The sequence below is a fragment of the Capra hircus genome, chromosome 14, assembly GCF_001704415.2.
Source record: "Capra hircus breed San Clemente chromosome 14, ASM170441v1, whole genome shotgun sequence".
Lineage (NCBI taxonomy): Eukaryota > Metazoa > Chordata > Mammalia > Artiodactyla > Bovidae > Capra > Capra hircus.
The window spans coordinates 4,650,853-4,678,096 of NC_030821.1; the positions used below are offsets into that span (position 1 = coordinate 4,650,853).

The 27,244-nt window shown below is 41.8% G+C and overlaps 1 protein-coding gene across 1 annotated transcript; it reads left to right on the forward strand.

The window, feature by feature from the left end:
- Window positions 1,391-19,076, forward strand: LOC102175598 (solute carrier family 7 member 13). Its single transcript, XM_018058169.1, has 4 exons — window positions 1,391-2,176; window positions 10,484-10,615; window positions 13,592-13,953; window positions 17,907-19,076. Exons 1-4 carry the CDS (start codon window positions 1,510-1,512, stop codon window positions 18,171-18,173), a joined length of 1,428 nt encoding a protein of 475 aa, XP_017913658.1. The 5' UTR covers window positions 1,391-1,509; the 3' UTR covers window positions 18,174-19,076.

Genomic DNA, 27,244 nt, shown 5'->3' on the forward strand with positions numbered 1-27,244 from the left:
CTGGGAAAGAGCAGAGACGCGACTGTGTAGAAGGGCTCTGAGCTTAGCAGCGAAGGCGTCAGTCCAGCAGGCATGAGCAAATGCAGAGTAGTCCTAACTGCTGCTGCTGCTGCTGCTGCTGCTGCTGCTGCTGCTGAGTCACTTCAGTCGTGTCCGACTCTGTGTGACCCCACAGACGACAGCCCACCAGGCTCCGCCGGCCCTGGGATTCTCCAGGCAAGAACACTGGAGTGGGTTGCCACTTCCTTCTCCAGTGCATGAAAGTGAAAAGTGGAAGTGAAGTCGCTCAGTTTTGTCCAACTCTTCGCGACCCCATGGACTGCAGCCCACCAGGCTCCTTCATCCATGGGATTTTCCAGGCAAGAGAACTGGAGTGGGGTGTCATTGCCTTCTCCGATGATTATCATAAATAAACTCAAACATATATTAAAGAAGGAACTATGCTCCTGTCAGAAGAAAGAATGTTCCTGCCACACTGAATTTAATAGTGAAAAGAAGTTTATCAAAAGGCAGATAGATACATTCTATAGATATGGAAGTAAATGTAATATTTGTAATGACACTTGAAATTACATTTGTAATTCCATTCTATTTACATAAACATAGAAGGTAAATGTAACATCTATAATTACATTTGCAATTATATTCTATTTACATAAGTGTAAATAGAATACTGTAAAGTCATCTTCATTTTTCCAGTTGCAAGGCCCAGATGGCTTGGCGAATCTTATTCTTGTCAATCTCTCACACCCCCACATCTAATTCAAAAATATATCAAGAGTCCAATCACTTCAAACCTCTAGTGTCAACATTCTTGTCCCTAAGCTTAAATACTTGCTAGTTCTATATACTTGGAGTGGTCATCCTCAGTTCCTTTTCTAATGTGAAGCTCTAATTCCAAAACTACAGGTTATACAATAGATAATCCAGACAGCCAGTTACTACATGCTTAGGACCATCCTTGCATCAGCAATCAGTGATAGAAGCCTCATTTATCTCCAGTTGCAATAAGTTCAATTCAGGGCAAAACTTCCCTCAAGGATGCCTATGGTAGAGATATAATTCATATACCTTATGACTCACCCATTTGGAGTGTACAGTTGTATGGTTTTTTTTTTTTAATTATGGCTCTTAAAACTTGTGGCAAAATGCAGAGAACACAACATGTGCCGCTTGACCACTCTGAAGTGTGCGGTTCAGTGGCAGTAATCACATTCAGAGTATTGTGCAACCGTCAACAGGCATAACTGAATTTTTAAATAATTAACGTGTGGAACATTTTAACTTGGGCCTTCAGAGAGATCACAAGATTTTAGAACTCTTCACAAGTTAATCATTTTTAAAACCAAGTTAAGTGCAGTAATAAAATGCTTATGTAAGGACCATGGCTAAATCACGAAAACATGGTGCAGAAGCATCATGAGAGGAATGTATAAGAGTTAGCAATCCACATGAGATTTCAAAATTATTTCCCAGGATTAAGAAAACAAACAGGGAAAAGGCAAAAGCATGCAGCTCCTAAGGGCAATAGGATTCTTCCGAGGAAACATTTTAATCTTAAGCGCCACAATAGGGGCAGGAATCTTTGTGTCTCCGAAAGGGGTATTAAAATATTCCTCACTGAATGTGGCTGTCTCCCTGAGTATCTGGGCAGCTTGTGCGGTGCTGACTTTGATCTCTGCTCTCAGCCACGCAGAGCTGGGGACGACCTTCCCTATAAGTGGGGCACAGTATTATTTCCTCAAAAGATCTCTTGGAGCCTCCGTTGCTTTCCTCAATCTTTGGATCAAACTATTTACTCATCCGTTAAGGCTAGCTACTGAAAGCTTGTTATTATCTACCTATACAATTCAGCCTTTCTATGCCGGGTGCCCAGCTCCAGAGCTACCAAAAAGGTGTCTAGCATTGGCTGTTTTGTGGTCTTTGGGACTTCTAAATGCTCGAGGGGTGCAAACTGTGGCGTGGCTTCAAACCGTCAGTACTTTGGCGAAGATGACTGTCCTCTGCTTCATTTGCCTCACTGGGATAGTGCTGTTAGGGATGGGGGAAAAGGAAAACATGGCCAGGTTTGAGAACGCTTTGGACGCTGAGCTTCCTGACATCTCACAGATTGCAGAAGCCTTCCTACAAGGATTATTTGCGTATTCTGGCACGTCGATCCTGAACAGCATGGCAGGTAAGTCTTTTTCTGACATACTTCTGCTGTAGGCATAAAGTTTTGCCTGCAACCCTCTGGAGAAAGACAATATCCAATTTGTTTCTTTGGGAGAAAGTGAATCGACTCTGCTCCACTCTACATGCAAGCAGCAGAGTTTAATCATCAGTAAGCCTTGGTAGATAATTATCTGCATAAAATACTGAGGATTTAGTGCTTTTCTGGTCATCCCATTTAAACAAACTTGGGAAAAGTTTGCTGGAGAAAAGATCACTCTCAGATTTTACTGTAATTTAGTCTAGCAATTTTTTAAGACATTTTGAGTTAAATATCAATTATATTAGAAATATGTTAATATAATGTTAATTTTTTTAAAATGAAAGCATCAGATTTTACACATCCCCTACTGCGCTGGTAAAATGCTGCATCCTAATTCTGATTCCACAGTATGTCTTAGGGAACTTTCCATAGTAGCTCTTAGTCACCTAACACATTCTTTCAACTGCTGCATAGTATTCCTTAGAATGGCTTTGCTGCACTTCCACAATAGTGGACACTTGAAATGTTTCCCTTCTTCACAATTACGAGGACTGGTGTAATATCAATGCGTCCCTGTTAATATGCGCTGCTGTTTCTGCAGGGCAGCACTGTTGCCCCAGACGTCATGGCACCAGATGATTTTGGTAATGCTTGCCTAGCTCTCTAGAGTAAACGAAAGAACTAAACAGAAAATAATTCTTTATATTACTTTTTGGTTATAAAATTATAGGACTATAAAATATTAAGGATATATTAAATACAAAGTTGTATAAAATTCCAAACAAAATCTTTATACAAATTTTTGAAAAAAGATCAATCTTCAAATTACTGAAACTTTTATGTTATTTTTTATGTTTTTTATGTTGGTCAATGAGATGCTTTGTTCACTCATGTAGATTACTAAAATTTAATCGTTGATATAATTCTTTAGTAATTTAACATTTTCTTTTTTAATTGGCAGATGCAATGTTGAAATTTCTCACTATAAAATTAATAGATTGTTAAATATCAAGGCTTTTCAAATAATGATGAGACCTGAATTTATCTAGCACAAATTAATTATGACATAATCACCTTGCTGCTAGCTTGGCCATTAAAAGGTACCTGAGTGCAAAGTGGAAATCCTAGATATACGTGGAGGCAGAGTCTCACAGGTCACTGCTTGTGCATCTGCCTCCTCCAGAGGTCACCTGGTCAGCTGGGGGGGAGGGGGTCAGTTCTGCAAAATTAAATACCCAGATGTTGGAGCACCCCTTCTAAAGAAAAGCATCACACGGAGGCAAGCAGAGGTGTTCCTGATAGTGATCCTTACCTAAAGACACGGCACAGTGCAGCTTGAGACTCAGTTCTGTTTGGAACACTCATCTCATTCTCCTCCTGCTCCCGGTCTGATTTGTCATCAAACAAGTGAAACCTTGAATTAAGGACAAGAATCTCATAACTGGAGCTGGTCGGAGAAATGTGAGCAACCTCAGGTGAATATGGCTGTGTCTGAAAGACCCAGTGAAACTTCCAGATCGGCAGAGTAGTGGGGTGTGCTCAGTCACTCAGCCAGGCCTGACTCTCAGAGCAGAAGGTCGAACGCCAGGAGTGCAGTAACAGGGTCAGAACTTGGGGCTAATTGCATGGGGCTGGCTATCAGAACCAGCACTGTATTAACTTGCCAGATTTAGAGATCTGGCTTCTTCTGTGTCAAAATCGGGTGATCCTGGCTAGAAAGAACTAGCTCCCTCGGGTTTGGTTCTCAGGGTTTCTGAGCTGTCGTATTCCTGACCAAGTATAAACAGAAGAGACAGCTTGCATCTATATTCTTGTGCCAGGGCCTCCTGAAGGAATAACACTGAATCCCAAGCACCACTAGACATCCTTATATTTAATTCTGAAATAAGGAATTTTATTAGGTTTCCTTGCGGCTCAGCTTGGGGAAGGAAATGGCAACACACTCCAGTACTCTTGCTAGAGAATCCCCTAGGCAGAGGAGTCTGGTGGGCTGCTGTCCATGGGATCGCACAGTTGGTCACGACTGAAGCGACTTAGCAGTAGCAGCAGTGGCTCAGCTGGTAAAGAATCTGCCTGCAGTGCAGGAGACCTGGGTTCAATCCTTGGAATCGGAAAGTCCCCTGGAGTAGGGAAAGGCTACCCACTCCAGTATTCTGGCCTGGAGAATTCCATGGAGTCTATAGTCCATGGGGTTGTGGAGTCGGACACGACTGAGTGACTTTCACTTTCATCAGGTCTCAGCGCCATCAGTGCAGCCATCTCAGTAGCAGGTCTGACAATATTCAAAGAAGTTTCTAGTGATATTGAGAATTGTTGGACCTGAGTTCTAGCCACGCAACTACAAAAGGACAAAAGGTCTCTGCTTCTGCAACATGACTTGTGTGACTTTTGCAAGGAACAATCCTTGCAAGGAACCATGATACGCTGTTTAGAAAATCAGGATTACATAAAACACATTAATATTGGGAGCAATTTAAGAGAGCCTCAGATTTTATAATGTGCCCAGCATTGCCATTGTTAGTGAACGGAATTTAGGAGGAGAAATAGATAGCTGCAGTCTTGGTTGACCCTTAGGGAAAGCTGCAGTAATAATGACCCCACTAGCTTAGATTTGCATCCACTCCTCTCCCAAAGCCCTGAAAGCGGACTTGAAAAGTCTAGCTCCCCAGTGCTGCACACAAGGTTGCCCAAAACAAATTCACTTTTGGCTGCCTATTAGAGGAACTTTTCAGAGACAGAATGCACATACATACTTGGAAACCCTCCTCCTGACATTGAACATGTTGCAATATACAGTAATCCCCCCTTATCCACGGCGGATTCATTCTAAGACCCCCAGTGGCTGCCTGAAACCATGGATAATACTGAATCCTATATATACTATGCTTTTTCCTATCCCAACAACACATATACAGCGTGAACCCTAGAAAAACGGGTGATTCTCATACTGGGAAGGACAAGCAGGATGACATGTGATTTCACCACAATACTCAAAATGGCATGCGATTTAAAATTTCTGAATTGTTTATTTCTGGAATGTTCCATTTAATACTTTCAGATCATGGTTAACTGCACGTAAATGAAACCATGGATCATGAAACTGTGGCTGTGGGGGGTGGGGTGCTATATGTCAGTTTCAAGGGGAACAGAGGACTTCCTGAGGACTGGTGAGCCTGAAGCACCCATTCTCTTGCTAAGATGGAAATCTATGACAGACTTCATTCACCCTCTAGATTCCATGTTGGTCCTCCAGAAACTGAAGTTGTACACACGTGGAAGAAAAAAAAAGGCTCATTAGGCCTAATCTTCCTTCCATTTATGGGAGACCAAGCAGGAAGTCTAAGCAGGCAAATCACTTCTCCATGGTTGGAAATCAAAGGTCCTGGTCTCAGCTCACACTGAAGACAGGAATAAGGCAGGAAACACAACCTAACGAGTCTACTACTTCCCTGGACATACTTAAAATTTGATAATACTCCCAGGTCCTAAGTATCTGAGCAAAGTTGGGATCTGTTTGGGAGGACAAGGAGTTTTCCACATTAAAAACAGCCAGGGTGAACCAAGAGACAGTATTCCCAAAGGACTCTTTATAAAGGATGCTGTTTATCTGAACTATGGTGGGGAAAAGGTAGGATGAAGAAGAAAAACTGTTACATTGGCACAGGCTAAATTTTTCTTATCTTTTACTCTCCCCTACTTAAAGAAAAAAAATTCCATGTTAGATGCTAATGTGAGTTTTAGAACTTCCCAAAGTTGGAGTTAAAATTATTAGTTAATTTTCTTACAGTGTAAATTCAAAAATCATAAGTTTTCACAAACCATTAACTTATAAATAATCATATACACATATAAAACTAAATATTTTAGATAAAATTCACTTTTTATTGTTCTTTATTAAGTTCAGTTCAGTTCAGTTCAGTCGCTCAGTCGTGTCCAACTCTTTGCGACCCCATGAATGGCAGCATGCCAGGCCTCCCTGTCCATCACCATCTCCCGGAGGTCACTCAGACTCACGTCCATTGAGTCAGTGATGCCATCCAGCCATCTCATCCTTGGTCGTCCCCTTCTCCTCCTGCCCCCAATCTCTCCCAGCATCAGAGTCTTTTCCAATGAGTCAACTCTTCGCATGAGGTGGCCAAAGTACTGGAGCTTCAGCTTTAGCATCATTCCTTCCAAAGAACACCCAGGGCTGATCTCCTTCAGAATGGACTGGTTGGATCTCCTTGCAGTCCAAGGGACTCTCAAGAGTTTTCTCCAGCACCACAGTTCAAAAGCATCAATTCTTCGGCACTCAGCCTTCTTCACAGTCCAACTCTCACATTCCATACATGACTGACTAGACGGACCTTAGTCGCAAAGTAATGTCTCTGCTTTTGAATATACTATCTAGGTTGGTCATAACTTTTCTTCCAAGGAGTAAGCATCTTTTCATTTCATGGCTGCAGTCACCATCTGCAGTGATTTGGGAGCCCCCAAAAATAAAGTCTGACACTGTTTCTACTGTTTCCCCGTCTATTTCCCATGAAGTGAAGGGACCAGAAGCCATGATCTTCGTTTTCTGAATGTTGAGCTTTAAGCCAACTGTTTCACTCTCCTCTTTCACTTTCATCAAGAGGCTTTTTAGCTCCTCTTCACTTTCTGCCATAAGGGTGGTGTCATCTGCATATCTGAGGTTATTGATATTTCTCCTGGCAATCTTGATTCCAGCTTGATTCTAGTGTTTCTTCCAGTCCAGCATTTCTCATGATGTACTCTGCATAGAAGTTAAATAAGCAGGGTGACAATATACAGCCTTGACGTACTCCTTTTCCTATTTGGAACCAGTCTGTTGTTCCATGTCCAGTTCTAACTGTTGCTTCCTGACCTGCATACAGATTTCTCAAGAGGCAGGTTAGGTGGTCTGGTATTCCCATCTCTTTCAGAATTTTCCACAGTTTATTGTGATCCACACAGTCAAAGGCTTTGGCATAGTCAATAAAGCAGAAATGGATGTTTTTCTGGAACTCTCTTGCTTTTTCCATGATCCAGCATTGACTAATATATTGAACATATTAAATTTCACTAAAGAATATAACCTCATTCTTTTAAACTCTTTCAACTGTGTGTTAAAATGTATTTAATTTTTAAGCATTTTAAATGTCTGACTTGAAAAATCTTTCTAATCTCATATCTTGTAATGCTAAAACATTGCCTCATATAAGATGAATTTTATTTCCTTAAACACTTAAATATGGTTTATAAACTTAATGTCTCCTATACTTGCAACTTTAAATCGCACATCTGAAAATTCATTTACATTTCAAATCTAAGTAACAAGGCTGTTCTTTCAGATGATCTCACATGTCAGATTCTTATAAAAATTAGACACTGGCACAATTTGTATAATTTAGCAGAAAATAAATGCTGTCAGGGGCTGATCATTGTTGTACTTAATTTGAAACATTCCCATCTTATATTGGGTTAATGCAAAGCAAAGCCTGAGATGGGATCCTTGTGGCAGCAGTTTGTTGAGGACCTGACTCCCAGAGACAGCCATGAGGCGTGAAGGATGCAGGACAAGGAAGGGAGAGTTGCTGAGCAGACATGGTTTCAGCTGAAGTCTAGCCTCAGTCAGATCCTACAGAGCCACACTGCCCAGCCTGGTGGTCACCAGCCTTATGGAGCCAGTGAGCGTCTGAAATGCAGTCAAACCGAGGTGCTCCACAGATGTAAAACACACACCAGAAATCAAAATCTTGAATGAACAAAACATTGTCCATTGTCCAGAGCTCATTAATTTTTTACAAATGTTACATACTGCAATGACGAAATTTTGGATGTTTGGGGATAAATATATGCTATTAATTCCATTTCACCTGTCTTTCTCTTATGCATCCACTAGAAATTTTAAAATACAATTTTGATTAGACAGTACTGCTAGAGTAGGAAAAATACAAAACGTTCCTAAGCAGTGGCCTTAGGGATGGACTTTTGTACCTTTTATCAGTTAATCAACTACTGGGGGCTGCCTCTGAGGGGAGAAAGTAAACTTGTAGGTTTTTCTAAGCAAGCCAGCTTACCCATCCCTGCAGAGCCACCCAAGGCCAAGGACAAATCTCAGGAGAAGGGGTCAGCTGTGGGGAGCCAGCAGCCATTGCTCCCTGAAGCTGGAGGAGGGGAGACCACCCTGCCGTGTTATAGAGTCGTTGCTCACACCGGGGCTCAGGGTCACTCTCCAGCGACTGAAGCTGCTGGGGGGAGATGCCAGCACACACAGTCACTCACCCTGCCCAGACTCCAGACAGAACTTGGGATCTGAGCACTTTAGGACACATATGCACAGACTGGTTCCGTCACCCCATTGCTATGTTAATAGGGGACAACAAGAGCTCACAAGTCACCTAACACTGATTTCATATCACCATCTCCTAATTTCTTCCCAGTTGGAATTTGGGTGGACAGACTCTTCTACATGGCTCACAACAAATTTCCTTCACCGCTTGAGTAGATTCAAGCAATATCTTTATTGCCTAGTGGGCTCTGAATTGTTTTCCTCTTATTATTTCATTCATATTCCATAAGATGAATTCCACTCACACTTAAGCCTAGGTAAAGAAAAGCTTGCTTGGGAGAGTAAGGAACTTCCTCAGAGGTCCGTTTGCTTGAGGGAAAGAGATGACGAGAGAACCACTACTTCTGAAAAAAGGGGGAAAAAATGACATATCTCAGGTGGGATGAAGAGACAGGCTACATACTAAACAGTCTTTAACAACTGTACATTATTTCTTTGCACAGATCTGTGAATTGGCAATCTTTGTTGCCAACTGCAAAGCCTGTTTCCCAAGATCCAACAACTAGTGAGGGTTAGGGACAGGTTAAAGCCCCGAGCCCTCTAGCTCCAGAGCCTATGTTCTTAACTACTTCCCTGAACTTCCTTTTTAAGCAAAACAGTATGATGTCTAGGAATTTTGAGACAATATGCCAATTTCCAGAATTCACTGTTGATGTGGTGTCTCCTCCTCTGAGATAAAAAGTGAAGGTGAAGTGGATCAGTGACTCTTTGAGACCCCGTGGACTGTAGCCTACCAGGCTCCTCTGTCCATGGGATTTTCCAGGCAATAGTCCTGGAGTGGATTGCCATTTCCTTCTCCAGGGGATCTTCCCAACCCAGGGATCGAATCCGGGTCTCCCGCATTGTAGACAGACACTTTACCGTTTGAGCCACCAGATAAGTCACCTGAGATAAGGCCCCTGCAACTGACAAAAACTGACATTGTTAGGTGATTTGAGCTCATCCCTGCTATTGGTTTGAAAACATTATTATGTATCAGAGTTCAAAGATTTTCCCAACTGAGGACTTCTATCCAAGAAGTTGAGAGTAAGTGTCAAAATGGACTCTGCACCTTCTGTCCAAGAAACCCATCACCCCAAGGTCCAAGAGATCTAGCTACACCCAGGCTGAAGGGCGCAGTGGTTACTGTCTGGTGTCAGACTAAACGGTTTCAAATCCTTCCCTCACCACTTAGTTGCTGTGTGACCTTGGGCGAGTCTCTTAACGTCTCTGAGACCCTGCAGTTTCCTCTGTGTTTGAAATGCAGACACGGCCCAATATGTCCTTAGCACCATGGCGGGTATTCAGTACCACACTGTGGAAGCCTCTGTGACAGGCAGAGACGTAAAAGTGCTCACAAAAAGTTGCCGGGGCGAGGTGGGGGAGGGGAGTTGTTTTCCTTCTTCACCTACTGTTCCCTTTGCAGAGAAGGCTCCCTGCTGGGATCTTCAAGTATCTCCCTCCCTCCCTTCCCTTAGGTCTTCCCTCAAATGTCATTTCTGGCATCTCATTTAATGCAAACTTTCTCCCCTACTCTGCTCTCACCTCTGTTTCATTTCTTTCTCTCTTTTACTGAGGCATAGTTGATTTACAATATTGTAGAAGTTTCAGGTGTACAACAGAATGATTCACGGGTTTTAAAGGTTACACTCTATAGTTATAAAATATTGGCTACATTCCATATGCTGTGCAATATATCCTTAGAGCTTATCATTTTGTACACAGTAGCTTGTACTATACAGTCTTTTCCATCACTATAAACCCATAATCATGAAATGACTGGGATAATTGGATTTTTAGTATAAGATGGTGAGAAATCCAAGCTCTCAGGCAAAACTTGCATAGGACCAACAGAGAAACAGTCAAGCAGATGAGGAAACAACAGATATATGAGTAATACTTTTTCATACATTTTATCACAAAGTCTTCAAAAGTCTCATAACATGTCCTTTTCTGATGAGTTTATTTGTGTTTTTTAGGAGAGATAAAAAATCCTGGTAAGAACATTCCCAAATCTCTGATGACTGGCATTCCCATGGTGGCTGTGGTTTACTTACTGGCTAACGTATCCTACCTGGCAGTTTTGACTCCCAAGGAAATCGTCTCTGCAGGTATGAACGTATCTAGACAAAGAGGAAATAGTCACTACTGTCTTTTCTGAATAAATAAGGACTTCTATCTACTACTGGCTCGTTCAGTACACCCGTAAGAGTACAAATGCAATGGGTTCCTGCTTTGGTTTTTATAAGGAAAGGAAAAATGATCATCTAAAAATCTATAAAAGATGAGTACATGCTAAAAGACCAAGATCAAAGGGTAGAAGATTGTGAAACAGAAAGAACTGGAGAGAGAAAGAGGAGAAGGAGAGAAAGAGAAGGGGGGACACAGAGGAGAGAGAGGAAAGAGAAACAGGAGCCAGCAAGGCGAGAGGGCGAAGAAGCAACGCTGTTAGGAGACGCTCCACTCTTTAGGGCGCACCCAGATAACCACCCTCAGAACAGTCATTTGGAACAGGCAGTATCGTCTTCTTTTTTTCAGATGAGGAAACTGCAGTGCCTGGGAGTGAAGTGATGAACAAGCTTAATAAGATGCAAAAGTAGGTTCCAGTCATGCTCTTCTCATGATAAAAGATTGCTTCTTGTCCAGGTTATTGCTAGCAATGGGTTGTAAATCTGGACAGCAGTTTACAAGATCTGACCTTCAAAAAATATATTCTTCCCAATTCTACCAAGTATGGCGCTCAAAGCCGCCCAGCTCATAATTGAAAAAGACAAACTCAAATCCATGTTAACTCCAAAACCTATGTTTTCAATCACCATACTAAAGTATGTCAGTATAAGCAAATGAAATCGAAACAAAGCAAGCAATCATATGAATACATATTAATATACATCAGGTGATAAATTTTATTAATGCATATTATTTTATAACATACACACATAGACATGACTAAATGGAAATATAATAAAAAGATAATAGTAAATGGTGCCATCTGAATGGTAAGATTATAAGAAATTTTTATTTCTTTTTTTATACTGTTCATATTTTCCACAATTAGCATCTTATACTTACGATCAGAAAAAATTCATTTTTATAATACTAGGTAATTATTTCCACAGAATTAACTGATGATTTTTTAATGACAACATTGGGTCTTTTCCCCAAAAAATGTTAAATTATGTTCATTTTACTTTAAAAAGGCAGAGTAGTGTTTGAAATATATTGGAAAAATTCCCCCAAATTTTAATTTTTTAAAAATAGTTATTCCTGAAAGAAGTTTGGTTATCTAGAAAATTCGCTTACTGAGAGTGACTAGCTCTTCAAATATTCTGGATAAAGGCCAAATAACACATGCAAAAAAATGCAGGCTACAAAAATGCTGTACATGCAGACAGGCACAGGGGCTTATGACCACGTGCGGTGTGTGTGGTCGTGGAGGGGCTGATGATGTCACTCCAGTGACATGAATCCCCCGCCCTGGGTGTGCCCTCGAGGCAGAGGTCACAAAGGATCAGTCTGCTGTCATCTGCACTCAAAGCCTTCTCCAAAGCCAGACACGTTGAAATTCATTAAAAACAAACAAACAAACAAAAGCTCTACATGGCTCAAAAACACCAAAAGATGTATTTCTGCATTTTCTCTGAGACTAGTCTAAAAATGGTGTGTTGATTCTAAAAGTAAAAGAGAAATACAAATTTTTAAAAGTAAACAAAAACGTGCTCCTTGCCACAATTTGGTCTCACAGAAATACAGTAACACTCTGAAGAAGAATTCTTTTAACTATTAAACTGAAGGGGAGAGTTATACTTTGCCTTTCACCCCACTTCCAAGCCAGGCTGCCAGTTCTGTGGAGACCCACCTCACTCACATCTCTTCGGGTGTTCTTTCCTCTTCTTTCCCACCCCCAGTGCCCAGGCCCCTATTTTCCTCACTTCATTCGCAGCAACAACCTCCAAGTTTACACCCTCACCTCTAACTTTGTTCTTCTATCTAGCCTCCACTCAATCTCAAGAAATAATTCTCTGAGGGGCTTCCCTCATGGCTCAGACAGTGAAGAACCTGCCTGCAGCGCAGAAGACCTGGATTCAGTCCCGGGTTGGGAAGATCCCCCGGAGAAGGGAATGGCTACCCACTCCGGTACTCTTGCCTGGAGAATCCCACGGAGAGAGGAGCCTGGAGGGCTACTGTCCATGGGGTCGCAAAGAGTGGGGCTCTATAAAACACAGATATGATCCTGTCACCTCCCTGCTTAAGTGTTCCGCCATCTGTTTTCTTACGCCTCCTCCTAAGCGCACTCTCACCCGTCATCACCTTCCTTCAGACCAAGTGTCAGCTCCTAAGCTGACCATGGCAGATTCTCCCAGATCTAACTGAAGCCTAACTTTCCATCCTCATCTCCTGCCTCTGTGCACACATACTCCCTCGCCACACAACAGCCTTTCCAAACAGCTTACTGTTTCCAGAACAGATACTCTCTGCCTCCCCCACATCGCACCCACCTCAGCCTGACTGAGATGCCTACCTCCTGCCTGATGTCCCACTGATTAGATTGATTCTAAGTTCAACACACTTGGGCTTCCCTGGTGGCTCAGATAGTAAAGAATCTGCCTGCAGTGCAGGAGACCTGGGTTCGATCCCTGGGCTGGAAAGATCCCTTGGAGAAGGGAATGGCTACCCACTCCAGGATTCTTGCCTAGAGAATCTCACGGACAGAGGAGCCTGGCCAGCTACCATCCATTGGGTCACAGAGTCAGACACAACTGAGTGACTAACACTCACTTTACTTTCACTTCAATACACTTTGAGCCCTAAAAAGTACTGAAAAGTGCCTCCCAAATCTTATGCACAAGCTAGTCTTAGAAAGTTTGAAAGGAAGGGCACATTACCACTTCCAGTGCATTCCACTGGCCAAAACAGACCACAAGGTCAAACTGTATTCAAGAACAAGTAAAGAGACTCCCTTTCTTGGAACAAGCTGCAAGATTTATTGCAAAGGGTATGGATGCAGGAGGGAGCGGAGAATCATTGCTATAATTTCAATCAAAGTCAAAACTGACCATTTGGAAATTTGTCTAAAATTTTTGTAGATGCCGTTGCTCTCACCTGGACGGACAAAATAATGCCTTCCATGCAATGGGCCATTTCTTTCGGAATTTCAACTTCAGTATTTAGCTCCACGTGTTGCACAGTGCTCTCAGCGTCAAGGATGATCTACACAGCAAGCCAAGAAGGACAGCTGCCGTTGATCTTCTCAATGCTCAATAGCCACTCCTGTCCAACCATGGCTGTTACCCAGATAATCATCTTAACTTCCATTGTTATTATAACCTCAGACTTAATCAATTTAATCAGATATTCAGGGCTAGCATTATGGTTTTTAAGAGGGCTACATATGATAGGTTTACTTAAACTAAGGTACCAGGAACCCAACCTACCTAGACCTTACAAGGTAAATCAAGTCTAAAAACTTAATATTAAACTTCTATTCTCTCTTTAAGAATATAATTTTTATTCTATATTGTTAGTGTTACTCACTCAGTCATGTCCAACTTTTTGCAACCACATGAACTGCAGCCTGCCAGGCTCCTCTGTCCGTGGGATTTCCCACACAAGAATATTGGAGTGGGTTGCCATTTCCTTCTCCAGCGGATCTTCCCAACCCAGGAATTGAACCCAGGTCTCCAGCAGTGCATGTGGATTCTTTACCATCTGAGGGACCAGGGAAGCCTTTTTTATACTATATGGGATGCTTCTAACAATCATGAGTCAAACTTTGAGACATCTGAACCAGACCTCCATTTCCCAACTTACTGTGTAATTAACTGACTCATTGGAAATAAGACCCTGATGCTTGGAAAGATTGAAGGCAAGAGGAGAAGAGGATAACAGAGGATGAGATGGTTGGATGGCATCACCAACTCAACGGATATGAGTTTGAGTAAGCTCCGGGAGTTGGTGATGGACAGGGAGGCCTGGAGTGCCGCAGTCCATGGGGTCACAAAGAGTCAGACACAACTGAGTGACTGAACTGAACTGAATGTGTAATTGGCCGTATGGGGTGTGTTTGGTTTGATTTTTCTAGAGTATAATTTGAAACTGATTCTCTATGAGGAAGATAAATGTTATCCTTTGCATCATCTTTCAGGAGTTAGGCAATAACACTTTTGAGGGAAGAATCCTGGCCCTGTTCAAAAGCATCCCTCAGTCCATGACCCAGTGTCAACCCTTGTCGACCCACTACCCATGACATGGCATTCTCTTCTTGAGTATCTCCTTGAACGGTCTTCGTTTTATCCAACAAGATGGTAATCTAAGCCTCAGTTTAGTTGATTCTAAAAATTTTGAACCTGAACTTAGCTAACAAAATGGAATAACCATCCTCTAGGTAATGTTGGCAGGGCTACTGTAGGTTCCTAAAGTGTCTTTGTGCTAAAAATAATAAATCACCCCTGCTTCTAGGCAGACACAGCTCCATGCCCAGACACAGAGCTTGGTGAGCACAGCACAAGCTAGATATCAGCTCCCTTTTGCCCCCTCAGAGGGGTATGCCTGTCTGAGTAATGAGCTACCAGCAACCATAGGCTTCCCAGGTGGCACAGTGGTAAAGAATCCGCCTGCCAATACAGCAGACGTGGATTCGATCCTTGGGTCAGGGAGATCCCCTGGAGTAGAAATGGCTACTCACTCCAGTAATCTTGCCTGGAGAATTCCATGCACAGAGGGGTCTGGCTGGTCGCAAAGAGCTGGACACGACTGAGCTACTGAGCATGCATGCAAGCAACCATATGCAAAAGAAACAAAATCAAACTCTCATTTGAAAAAAAAGACCATTCTGACATTAGTGTAGGAAGTGTATTAGAAGGAGGCGTGAGCATGACCTGTTCAGGTCAAACAACTGGCATAGATTTTCTTAGTTTTCCTCCACTTAACTTCAGGAAAATTGTTGAGCTAAGAGACTAGGTAAAATTACCCTAGTCAAAAGGATCAAGGATGGGATTTAAACCACACATTTAAACCACACATTTGATTTCAGAAACCAAATTTGGTTATATTTACTGAAAAGATAGTGATGAAATCTGTATTCCATAAAAGATCCACTGAGGAAATCTTCTCTGATTTTAGCGTCAGGAATACTTGAGCCTCTTCTAAACAATGGTTTAGCCCATGCCTTTTGGTGGCCTGCTTCCAGAATCTATATGGGGCTACCTGGCATGCATTTTGTAAGCCAAATTCATTCCTTATCCATATTTATTTCCCTCATTTCTCTCTTATTTTCATTTATTTTGCCTTGGTATAAAATAAACCATATCTTGCTATAATGTAAACCCTAAAAGGTGCCAAACAGTCTCTGTCATATTTTGTTTGGTTTTGTTTCTTGACTGTGCTGGGTCTTCATTGCAGTGCATGGGCTTTCTCTAGTTGCCACGTGACAGCTTACATCCCCTGGCATGTGGGATCTTAATTCCCTGACCAGTGACCAAACCCACATGCCCTGCACTGAAAAGTAGATTCTTAACCACTGGACTGCCAGAGACGTCCCCAGGTAGTCTTTGTTTTACTCTTTAATTGTGTTATAATTATAATCCAGTGGTCAATATGGTTAAGATACCTCCTGGTTGTAGAGACTGTGTGGAAAATAAAACGATGGTCCCTTATTTCATACCACTGACCGTAAAACCACTTGAGTATGTTTACTGAAATCTGAATTCCCAGACTCACCCCAGGGCTTCTAACTTACTAGATATTAGTCAGGCCTTAGGAATCTGTGTATTTATCAATTATCTTGGGGATTCTTATGCAGAGAGGTCGACTGATTCTATTTTAAGAAACACTAGCTAAGACAATCTTGACTTTCTTCCCCCCCACAATGGATCCCTCTTGGCCGTGCTTCATGTTGAAAAGAGTGAACAATATCTTGGATTTTAGTCATCCATTTATTCAACGATTATGCAGTGACTACCTGCTGTGTTTCAGTTACTTTAAAAATAAAGATGAATCTTTTCATTAAGAATCGTCTTAGTCCCATAGAAGAGTAAGGAGTGATTACAAATTATTTTTATAAGGTTAATTAAGAAATGTCATTTTCTTGAGCACATTCTACTGAAGTACACTGTATGCAATTCTGACAAAGACTTTAGAAGACCAGAAAAAAACTCATTTTGCAAATGGGTCTAAGAGGAACCTTGTTTTTTAAAACTCAGATTTTAAATGGTGTGTGTGTGTGTGTTTAGTCACTCAGTCGTGTCTGACTCTACAGCCTCATGGACTGTAGCCCACCAGCCTCCTCTGTCTGAGGGATGTTTGAGGCAAGAATACTGGAGTGAGTTGCCATTTCCTTCTCCACACAAAACACACATATTTCATGAATATTTGCTTGAAAACCCCTGAACATATTTATCCCTTAGCACCTGCTGACCCACCACGTCCTTCCTTCAGGGGTTGGGGAGGTGTGGGGCCCTGAGGATCTCACTATGCAGGGTTTCGGGTCTCCTTGGGGAGACCACCAAAGAGACTTGGGGAGCCACCTGCTGGCTGTTCTCTGCAAATGGGTCTGAAGATCAGATTAAGTAGGTAGACCAGTTACACTGCTAGATTCTGGCACTGAACTCCATGGGAAAAAAACCTTCTTTATCTGTTTTAAATATCTCTGGAGAAGGAAATGGCAACCCACGCCAGTATTCTTGCCTGGGAAATGCCATAATGGACAGAGGGGCCCGGCAGGCTATAGCCCCATGCGGTTATAAAGAGTCAAACACAACTTAGCAACTAAACACCAATAACAATAATCCATAGCACAGCACGTGCCATTTAGAATTTCAGTGACTACTTCTCAAAAGAATGAGCAGTTAAAATACCAGAGGTTACATTTCTAACCAAACTTTTCTGAGTCCAGCGTTCCTGCTATTTCTATCACTTGATGCTGTGCTAAGAAAGACTGGCGCATACTCCATTAAAGAAGCATTATAAACAAATATAACAGTTATGACATGACTGGGTTTCCATATTCCCAAAAGTAGAAGTGCTTCAATGACTAATACTAGGATGACACAGCTAATTTTTATCTATGATGATGATGCTTAAATGTATTTTTCCTATGCTTGAAAATAAAGCACTAATCTTAGTAAATAAATGACAATATCTGATGGCTAGGGCAGGCATTCTTGATAAGTATAAAATGAATAAAATTAAATAGTTTTACTTTTTTCTATTCAGTCTGCTTTTGATTTACATTTTATAATGTAATACTGATACTCTCCCTCTAAATATATTTGAAAATATATTTGTAGTTTTCTCTCTGGTGTTTGGAAACACTTGCTCCAAAAGAAAGAGACTTTTCTCATGTTGTTTATAGAAACTTTTAGACAATGTCATCACTAATCTTAATTTTTTTTTTACTTTCAGGTGCCTTTGCCATTTATATTTGGATCGATAGCTATATCTTTGTTTCTGATTTTGACGCCATTGATTAAAACTCCTAAAATGGAGCATGTTTATGGGCTTATCTTTATAATCAGTGGACTCTTGTGTTACTGGATTCAGGTTCATCTTAATCAACATTCTGTGTATTTTGTCAAAGTCACCTGTTATTTACAATTACTGTTTAATGTTTCACCACCTGAAGACCACATTTCAACAGAAAAACGTGATCTTAAAGAAATCTTCTTGTAAATAAGAAATTTTGTAAAGTAAAATTTTTAGTGAATGAATACATTTTTAAAGGTAAATTCTGTTTTAAACTATGAACTCATAAACACAAAGCCTTCTACCTCCTGCCCAGTTCCCAGGCACACATATCAGATTTACCTCCCACTCAGTTACGTACTCAGACTCTTTACAGTTCAAATTATTTTCCTTGTAATTGAAGCTCTAGCTCCCTAGTGTCCAATATGCTTCTCACTACTTATTTTCCTGGTCAGAAATTTTAAATGAATGCATGCACACACAAACACACCCAAAGTTAAAAGGGCATACTAGGACTCAATCACGTAATTACTGCCTATTTCCGTGTGTAGAAAATATTATAATGCCGTATGCCTGAAATATTATCATATTGTATACCTGAAACTAATAAAATGTTGTATGTCAATTATATGTCAATAAAATAAATAAGCAAGCAAAATAAAAACAAAGCAAAGAATCATTGCCAGAAAGAGAAGTTCGTTGGTGAGCAGTGCTTAGTGTATAGCAGCCAGTTAATATCTGGTGAATGAATGCAAGGTGTATCTGCAAAACTAACAGAAAATATTAGAATCTGAGATTTATATTAATAAATATTATTGCTTCCTACTCACTGGTCTAAACTCTTCACGGTGATATCAAGTAAAAGAAAATATTTTAATTTTAGGCCTCTGGTGTTTAGCCTTTGTAAAGCAGGAAACGCTAAATCATGGCCCTCAAAAATACGTCCGTGTCAATTAAGTTCATAACTAGCAAGAGAAGTTAGTCAAAATGTTTCCCAAATTCTGTGGGATCCTCAAATCAATGCATTAAGTGGAACTGAAAGGGGAAGAAAAGACCATGGCAACAGTAAAGTTTCTCAAGTCCAATAATACTGAATTGACCATGACTTTATCTTATTCTATTTCTAGTGTAAACAAAAATAAAACATTATCTTTTTTTAAACGTGGACAGTGACATGAAAACTTGTTAAAGACTTTGAAACTGGGATGAGGGGAGGATTACTGGATATCCGGTAAAGCGCACCTTTCTGAGTTACTTGCACCTTTTATTGTCTTTAAGCTATTTTTAAACATTGTTAAGTTGCAGAATGGGCGTCCCGGATGGCTCAGTGGTAAAGAGTCGGCCTGCCAATGCCTGCAGCCTGTGCTAGCACACACAGGCCTTACTGGGGCAATACTGTGCTTTGCAAGACACTTTCCAGAGGCCACAGCAAGTCACCATCCAGGCAGATGGGAAAGTAAGAAAATTCCTGGGAGGAAGAAGAATCTGTCAGGGGGATTCTCCAACACTTGTGGCTCACAGATGAGCTCTGCAGTTTCAAGATTCTCCAACACTTGTGGCTCACAGATGAGCTCTGCAGTTTCAAGGGGCATGCAAAGCAGGCATGTTCTAAATGGTTAAGCATATCCCTTCTTGGGCTATGTGTTAAGCAATCGAATGTTGAAAAGCTTGAGTTTGGTGCCTGCTGGCTTTAGGGCTCATGGGTCTCAGCCTGCTGTGAGGAATCAAACAACCTAGAATCCAATATGCAAGGGTCACCTTTGGCTCCTTCATATAACGTGGGTGAAATGGACAAAACATCAGTACACCTTAATTTCTCTGTGGCTGATCCTGCCACCAAATTAGGGCAGGAATAAATGTTTGAATTAATGAATAAACACACATTGGCTAAATTAACACATATATATTAGGGGAAGAGTAGTAGCCCTATATAAATTTAATACTAGATTGGTTTGCATATATCCTCAGGGCCAATAAAGATATTCTAATTAATCCTAACTGTAGAGTAATTATCTCTATTATGTGAGAAAATCAGTGGGTATGTCACATATATTATCTCATTCAATACTATGGAGAGGATCCTACAATATTAAAGTGTTATCCTCATTTCATGGATGATGAAATGTGGATTCTTAAAAAAAAAAACACACACAAATTGCTGAAAACCATGCTGCAGGTAAATAGCAGAGTGGAATTCAAACCTCTACTGACTTAAATGCAAAGCTTACATTCTTTCCTTTAAACTACAACTTCTTCCCTAGATACTCATCTACAAAGGACTATTTCAGAGTTAAATAATATCATTGCTATACCTCTGGAGCAGACGTCTCCACTCAGAACTTTTGAAACTTCCTTTCTTAATTACCCGTGACTAACTTTTTCAGTGGCCTAAGTCATTTAAAAAATAATAATAATTAACATGAAAAACATTTTAACTCTGGCCTTCAAAGAGGTCACAATATCCTATAACAATTCGCAAGTCAATCATTTTTTAAACCAACTCAGTCAGTCAGTTCAGTCGCTCAGTCGTGTCCAATTCTTTGCAACCCCATGAACTGCAGTAAGCCAGGCCTCCCTGTCCATCACCAACTCCCGAAGTTCACCCAAACCCACGTCCACTGAGTCAGTGATGCCATCCTACCATCTCATCCTCTGTTGTCCCTTTCTTCTCCCGCCCTCAATCTTTCCCAACATCAGGGTCTTTTCAAATGAGTCAGCTCTTCCCATCAGGTGGCCAAAGTATTGGAGTTTCAGCTTCAACATCAGTCCTTCCAATGAACACCCAGGACTGATCTCCTTTAGGATGGACTGGTTGGATCCCCTTGCAGTGGGGGCTCTCAAGAGTCTTCTCCAACACCACAGTTCAAAAGCATCAATTCTTCAGCACTCAGCCTTCTTCACAGTCCAACTCTCACATCCATACATGACCACGGGAAAAACCATAGCCTTGACTAGATGGACGTTTGTTGGCAAAGTAACGTCTCTCCTTTTGAATATGCTACCTGCTGCTACTAAGTCGCTTCAGTCATGTCTGACTCTGTGCAACCCAATAGATGGCAGCCCACCAGGCTCCCCCATCCCTGGGCAAGAACACTGGAGTGGGTTGCCATTTCCTTCTCCAATGCATGAAAGTGAAAAGTCAAAGTGAAGTCACTCAGTCATGTCCAACTCTTTGCGACTCCATGGACTGCAGCCCACCAGGCTCCTCCGTCCATGGGATATTCCAGGCAAGAGTACTGGAGTGGGGTACCATTGCCTTCTCCGGAATATGCTATCTAGGTTGGTCATAACTTTCCTTCCAAGGAGTAAGCATCTTTTAATTTCATGGCCACAATCACCATCTGCAGTGATTTTGGAGCCCAGAAAAATAAAGTCAGCCACTGTTTTCACTGTTTCCCCATTATTTGCCATGAAGTAAGGTTTAGTAATAAAATGCTTGTGGAAGGATGAGATGATGAAATTAAGGGAATGTCGCTGTTTGGGGTGCCTTCCAGGAATATGAAAGGAAAATGTAAAAACAGTAATTCACACAAAATTTTAAAATTATTTTTCAGGATTTGAAAAAAGGAGGGGGGTGCAAAAGGTAAAAGCATGCAACTCCCGAAGGCAATAGGGTTCCTCCTTGGAAACATTTTAGTGTTGAGTGCAGCAACAGGAGCAGGAACCTTTGTGTCTTCCAAAGGTGTACATGCCTCGCAGACTCAGCTCCATGCTCCATGCCAACCTAGAGGGGTGGGCTCGAGGGTGTGAATGGGAGGGAGACTTAAAGGAAGGGGATATACACATACTTGTAATTTACATTGTTGAACAGCAGAAATCAGCACAGCATTGCCATTTAAAAAATTTTAAATGGGGCTTCCCTTGTGGCTCAGTGGTAGAGAATCTGCCTGCCAATGCAGAAGAAACAAGACTGATCCCTGATCTGGGAAGATCCCACATGCCCATGTGGGTGTAACGAAGCACAGTAGAGTCTGTGCTCTGGAGCCCAGAAACCTCAACAAGAGAAGCCACCACAGAGAGAAGTCCACACATCGTGGGGTGGAGTCCACACACCCCGGGGAGGAGTCCACACACCGCGGGGAGGAGTCCACACACCACAACTAAAAAGTAGCCAGCACTCACCACAACAAGAGAAAAGCCCAAATAGCAACGAAGACCCAGCACAAAATTAAATAAATTAATTAGAAATAAATAAAATTTAAATTAAATAAATGAAATTATTTTTTAATTTTTTTTTTAAAAGAAAGGAAAGTGGAAGAGGAAGGGAAGCAAAACCATTTTTCTCTTAGTGTACAGGTCTCCTATTCCTATGCCTGTGTGTGGGCTCAGCCGCTTCAGTCGTTTCTCTTCGCAATGCTTCGGACTGTAGCCCACCAGGCTCCTCTGTCCATGGGTATTCTTCAGGCAAGAATACTGGAGTGGGTTGCCAGGCCCTCCTCCAGGGGACCTTCCCAATCCAGGATTGAACTCGCATCTACTGTACTGCAGGAAGATTCTTTAACCATTGAACTACCTGGAGCCCTCTATTCCTATAGGAACATAAAATACCCTTTTGTTATAGGTGAAAAGTGAAAGTGAAGTCACTCAGTCGTGTCCCACTCTTTGAGACCCCATGGACTGTAGCCTACCAGGCTCCTCCATCCATGGGATTTTCCAGGCAAGAACACTAGAATGGGTTGCCATTTCCTTCTCCAGGAGATCTTTTCAACCCAGGGGTTGAACCCGGCTTTCCTGGTGTCTCAGAGGTTAAAGCGTCTGCCTCCAATGTTGGAGACCTGGGTTCGATCCCTGGGTCGGGAAGACCCCCTGGAGAAAGAAATGGCAACCCACTCCAGTATTCTTGCCTGGAAAATCCCATGGACAGGGGAGCTTGGTGGGCGACAGTCCACGGGGTCGCAAAGAGTTGGATACGACTGAGAGACTTCACCTCACCTCAGAGGTTAAAGCGTCTGCCTGCAATGCGGGAGACCTGGGTTCGATCCCTGGATCGGGAAGATACCTTGGAGAAGGAAATGGCAACCCACTCCAGTATTCTTGCCTGGAGAATCCCATGGACAGAGGAGCCTCGTGGGCTACAGTCCATGGGGTCGCAAAGAGTCGGATACGACTGAGCGACTTCACATTCACTTTCCCCAGCATTATAGGCAGATGCTTTACCATATGAGTCACCAGGGACGTAAACTCCATTAAAGCCAGGTTTCCCAAATTGAAAAAAAAAAAAATCTTAGTGAAGGTAGCTGTCTCCCTGGGTATCTGGGCAGCTTGTGTAGTGTGACTTTGATCTCCACTCTCAGCCATGCAGAGCTGGGGATGACCTGCCCTAGAAGTGGAACACAGTATTATTCCCTCAAAAGATCTTTTGAATCTTCTGTTACTTTCCTTGGTCATTGGATCAAACTTTTGTTTCGCCCTTAAGAATGACTGCTCAAGCCTTATTACCATCCGCCTATACACTCCAGTGTCTGTGACAGGCTCTAGGTGTCCATGGAGCAGAGGTAGGGAAGCAGTGAAATGTACAGCGGCAGAAGATGGGGAAGAAAATCATTCTGTAAAGTTATTTTATTGTTTCCTCACGTGAGCAAGGTTTCTCACTGATGGTCACCATTAAGAACTTGAAGAGATTACCAAGTTTTTGAACTACAATGTTAAGTGTGTGTGTGCTTTGTCACTCGCTTCTGTCCAACTCTTTGAGACCCTTGGACTGTAGCCCGCCAGGCTCCTCTGTCCAGGAGATTTCCTAGGCAAGAATACTGGGGTGGGTTGCCATTTCCTTCTCCAGGGGATCTTCCAGACCCAGGGATCAAACCCACATCTCCTGTGTCTCCTGTATTGCAAGCAGATTCTTTGCCTGCTCATTTTCAATATGAACTCACTTTTAGCTTCAAAATTAATTTTTGAAACCATATCAATTCAGTTCAGTTCAGTCGCTCAGCCATATCCGACTTTCTGTGACCCCACGGGCTGCAGCACTTTAGGCTTCCTTGTCCATCACCAACTCCCGGAGTTCACCCAAACTCATGTCCATCGAGTCTGTGATGCCATCCAACCATCTCATCCTCTGTTGTCCCCTTCTCCTCCCACCTTCAATCTTTCCCAGCATCAGGGTCTTTTCAAATGAGTCATTCTTCTCATCAGGTGGCCAAAGTATTGGAGTTTCAGCTTCAGCATCAGTCCTTCCAATGAATATTCAGGACTGATTTCCTTCAGGATGGACTGGCTGGATCTCCTTGCAGTCCCAGAGACTCTCAAGAGTCTTATCCTATGCCACAATTCAAAAGCATCAATTCTTCAGTGCTCAGCTTGCTTTATAGTCCAACTCATGACTACTGGAAAAACTGTAACTTTGACTAGACAGACCTTCATCAGCAAAGTAATGTCTTTGCTTTTTAATAGGCTGTCTAGGTTGGTCATAGTGTTTCTTCTAAGGAATGTCTTTTAATTTCATGGCTGCAGTCACCATCTGCAGTGATTTTGGAGCCCCCCAAAATAGTCTGTCACTGTTTCCACTGTTTCCCCAACTATTTGCCATGAAGTGATGGGACCAGATGCCACGATCTTAGTTTTCTGAATGTTAAGTTTTAAGCCAGTTTTTTTCACTCCCCTCTTCCACTTTCATCAAGAGGCTCTTTAGTTGAAACCATATGCATTTTAGAATAATTTTGTCAAGCTCCATAAAAGATTCAGCTGGGACTCTCTTAATGGAATTTTATTTGAAGTTATTTAGGGAAATTTTGCACCTTTATAGGAATGATTATAGGTTTCTCTTGACTAAACTTTTTGAGGGAGCAGGAGGAAGCTTTTCTCTAAGCTTCAGTTTCTTACACAAAACTTTGCATACTTCCTGTTAGACTTATTTCACAGCTTACAGTTTTAGTTGCTATGTTGATATAGAAAATCCAAGAAATTATTTCTTATGCAAATAAAAGAAGTTTATCTCTTATTTTTAAATTCTTAAAACATATTTTTTTCTTCCAGCATCAGTTCTAGTACATTTCAAAAGAAAAACAGGAATCCTGAGTTTGCTCACGACTTCAACGAAAATATTTCCAGTGTTTCACATTAAGTGTGGTATTTCCTATAGGTGTTTAGAAAATGCTGTTTAGTTATCTATACCATTGTCTACTCTTCACTTGCTAAGGTTTTAATTATGAAAAAAATATTGAATCTACTAAACAACACTTTCTTCCTTAAGATAACTATGGTTTCTTCTTAATCAACTAACGTAGGAAATATTTTGCTCATTTTTGGCTTAATGAGTCTTCCCTCTTTTTTTCTGTTAGTGCCAACAGTTTCTCCATTTTATCTTAAAAAAAAAATGAAAAAAAAGAAACCAACTCTGTTTTGTAGGGTTCCCTACAGTTTTTCTAGGCTCTAGCTCTCTTTCTTCAGGAGCCCATAGCCTCTTACTCCCTCTGGTGTACGACCTCTGTACAAACTAGTGGCCAGGATGGGAAGGCAGTTCCACAGTCCTTACTTTCCCGTGAGATGCCTCAAGTCCAGGCTTTCTCTCAGCCCAGTAGAATTGTGCCTGGATGCCCAACAAGTCTTTTTTTTTTGTTATAAGCTCCCCACCCCATTCCACCCCACCCCTCGCCTCTCGCTACCCCGCAAAGAATGCCAAAGCCAGCCCCTCCAGCACTCCATCAAAGGTAAGGATGTTCTGGCACGTTCTGTCCATTGTTTGGAGGGGCTAATGTACACAACTAAGTATAAATGGAATTCATGAGTGATGTAGATATTTTCAAGGCCACAAGTTACAAAGGAAACTGATCTTCTGTGCCCATGTCATTGCCCTGATGTTCTGTACTGGGATCTGAAAGGATCATGTCATCATAACGTTTTAAAAGCTTTGGGTTTTATTTTGCAAAAAGCTTGTACACACTTTATGTGGTTAAAAAGAAAAATGGCTTTGTATCTTGTCTGAAAAAGTTGTCATAAAAATGCCAGTAGAGTCTAACAGAAAAAGACAAATGTAAATTATAGGATGTGTAACACCACCATTACATTTTGGTCTCATAGGTATGCGGTAAAACACAAGAGGATATTTAAAAAGTATCAAGATGAAGAAAAAGTCAACAACTATAGTTGTCTTACACCCTGCATCCAAATCAGTCAACAAAGTTTGTAACATCTCAGATATTTTTCTTTCCCATCAGTCCCACCCCTAGTGCCTTTGTCCAGGTTTTCATTTTTCTCACCTAGTTTATGCAACTGTATCTTAATTTATGCACCGACCACCAATATTTTCCCTCCAATCCAGCCTCCCAGTTTTTATACATATTATAAAACACAAATCTAATCCTGTCACCTTCCTACTTAAATATTCCTCCTTCTCATTTTGTTGCATCTTCTCCCAAGCTTACTCTCACCACCGTGCGACCAGCACACCATCACCTCATCATCACCTTTCTTCAGATCAAATATCAACTCCTAAGCTGACCATGGTAGGTTCTCCAAGATCTGATTCAAGCCTAACTTTCTACCTTTCTCTCCTCATCTCTTGCCTCCTGTTGCATGCACACATGCACACACACACACACACACACACACACACACACACACGCCCTCACCACACACCAGCCTTTCTACATAACATTTACAGAATAGATACTATTATCTCTACCTTCCCAACAATACCAGCTCATCAACCTGACTGCCTATCTCATGCTTGATTACACATTGATAAGATTGCTTCCAAATATATTGCTCATTTTGCAACCACAAATGCTTCATAGATATCATGTAAAGCAAGTCAAAGGCAGACTGAAGTGCAATTCAAAAATGCAAAATATAGGGACTTCCCTGGTGGTACAGTGGATGGGAATTGGACTGCCAGTGGGGGAAATGTGGATGCAATCCCTGGTCCAGGAGGATCCCACAAGCCGTGGAGCATGTACAGCCAAGTGCCACAACTACCAGTGCTTTAGGGCCAGCAAGCTGCAACTTCTGAGCCCACAACCCGCAACTATGGAGCTTCTGTGCTGCAACTACTGAAGCCTGTGCACCTAAAGCCTGTGCTCCACAACAGAGAAACCTCCACAAGGAGAAGCCCGTGTGAAGCCAAGAGGGGCCCCAACTCACCGCAGCTAGAGAAAGCCCATGCACAGCAACCAAGACCTAGCAGAGCCAAAAATAAACAAATAAATAAACTTTCTCTAAAAGGAATTTTTTTTCAACGTTCAGTTCAGTTCAGTCGTTCAGTCGTGTCCGACTCTTTGCGACCCCATGAATCGCAGCACTCCAGGCCTCCCTGTCCATCGCCATCTCCCGGAGTTCAC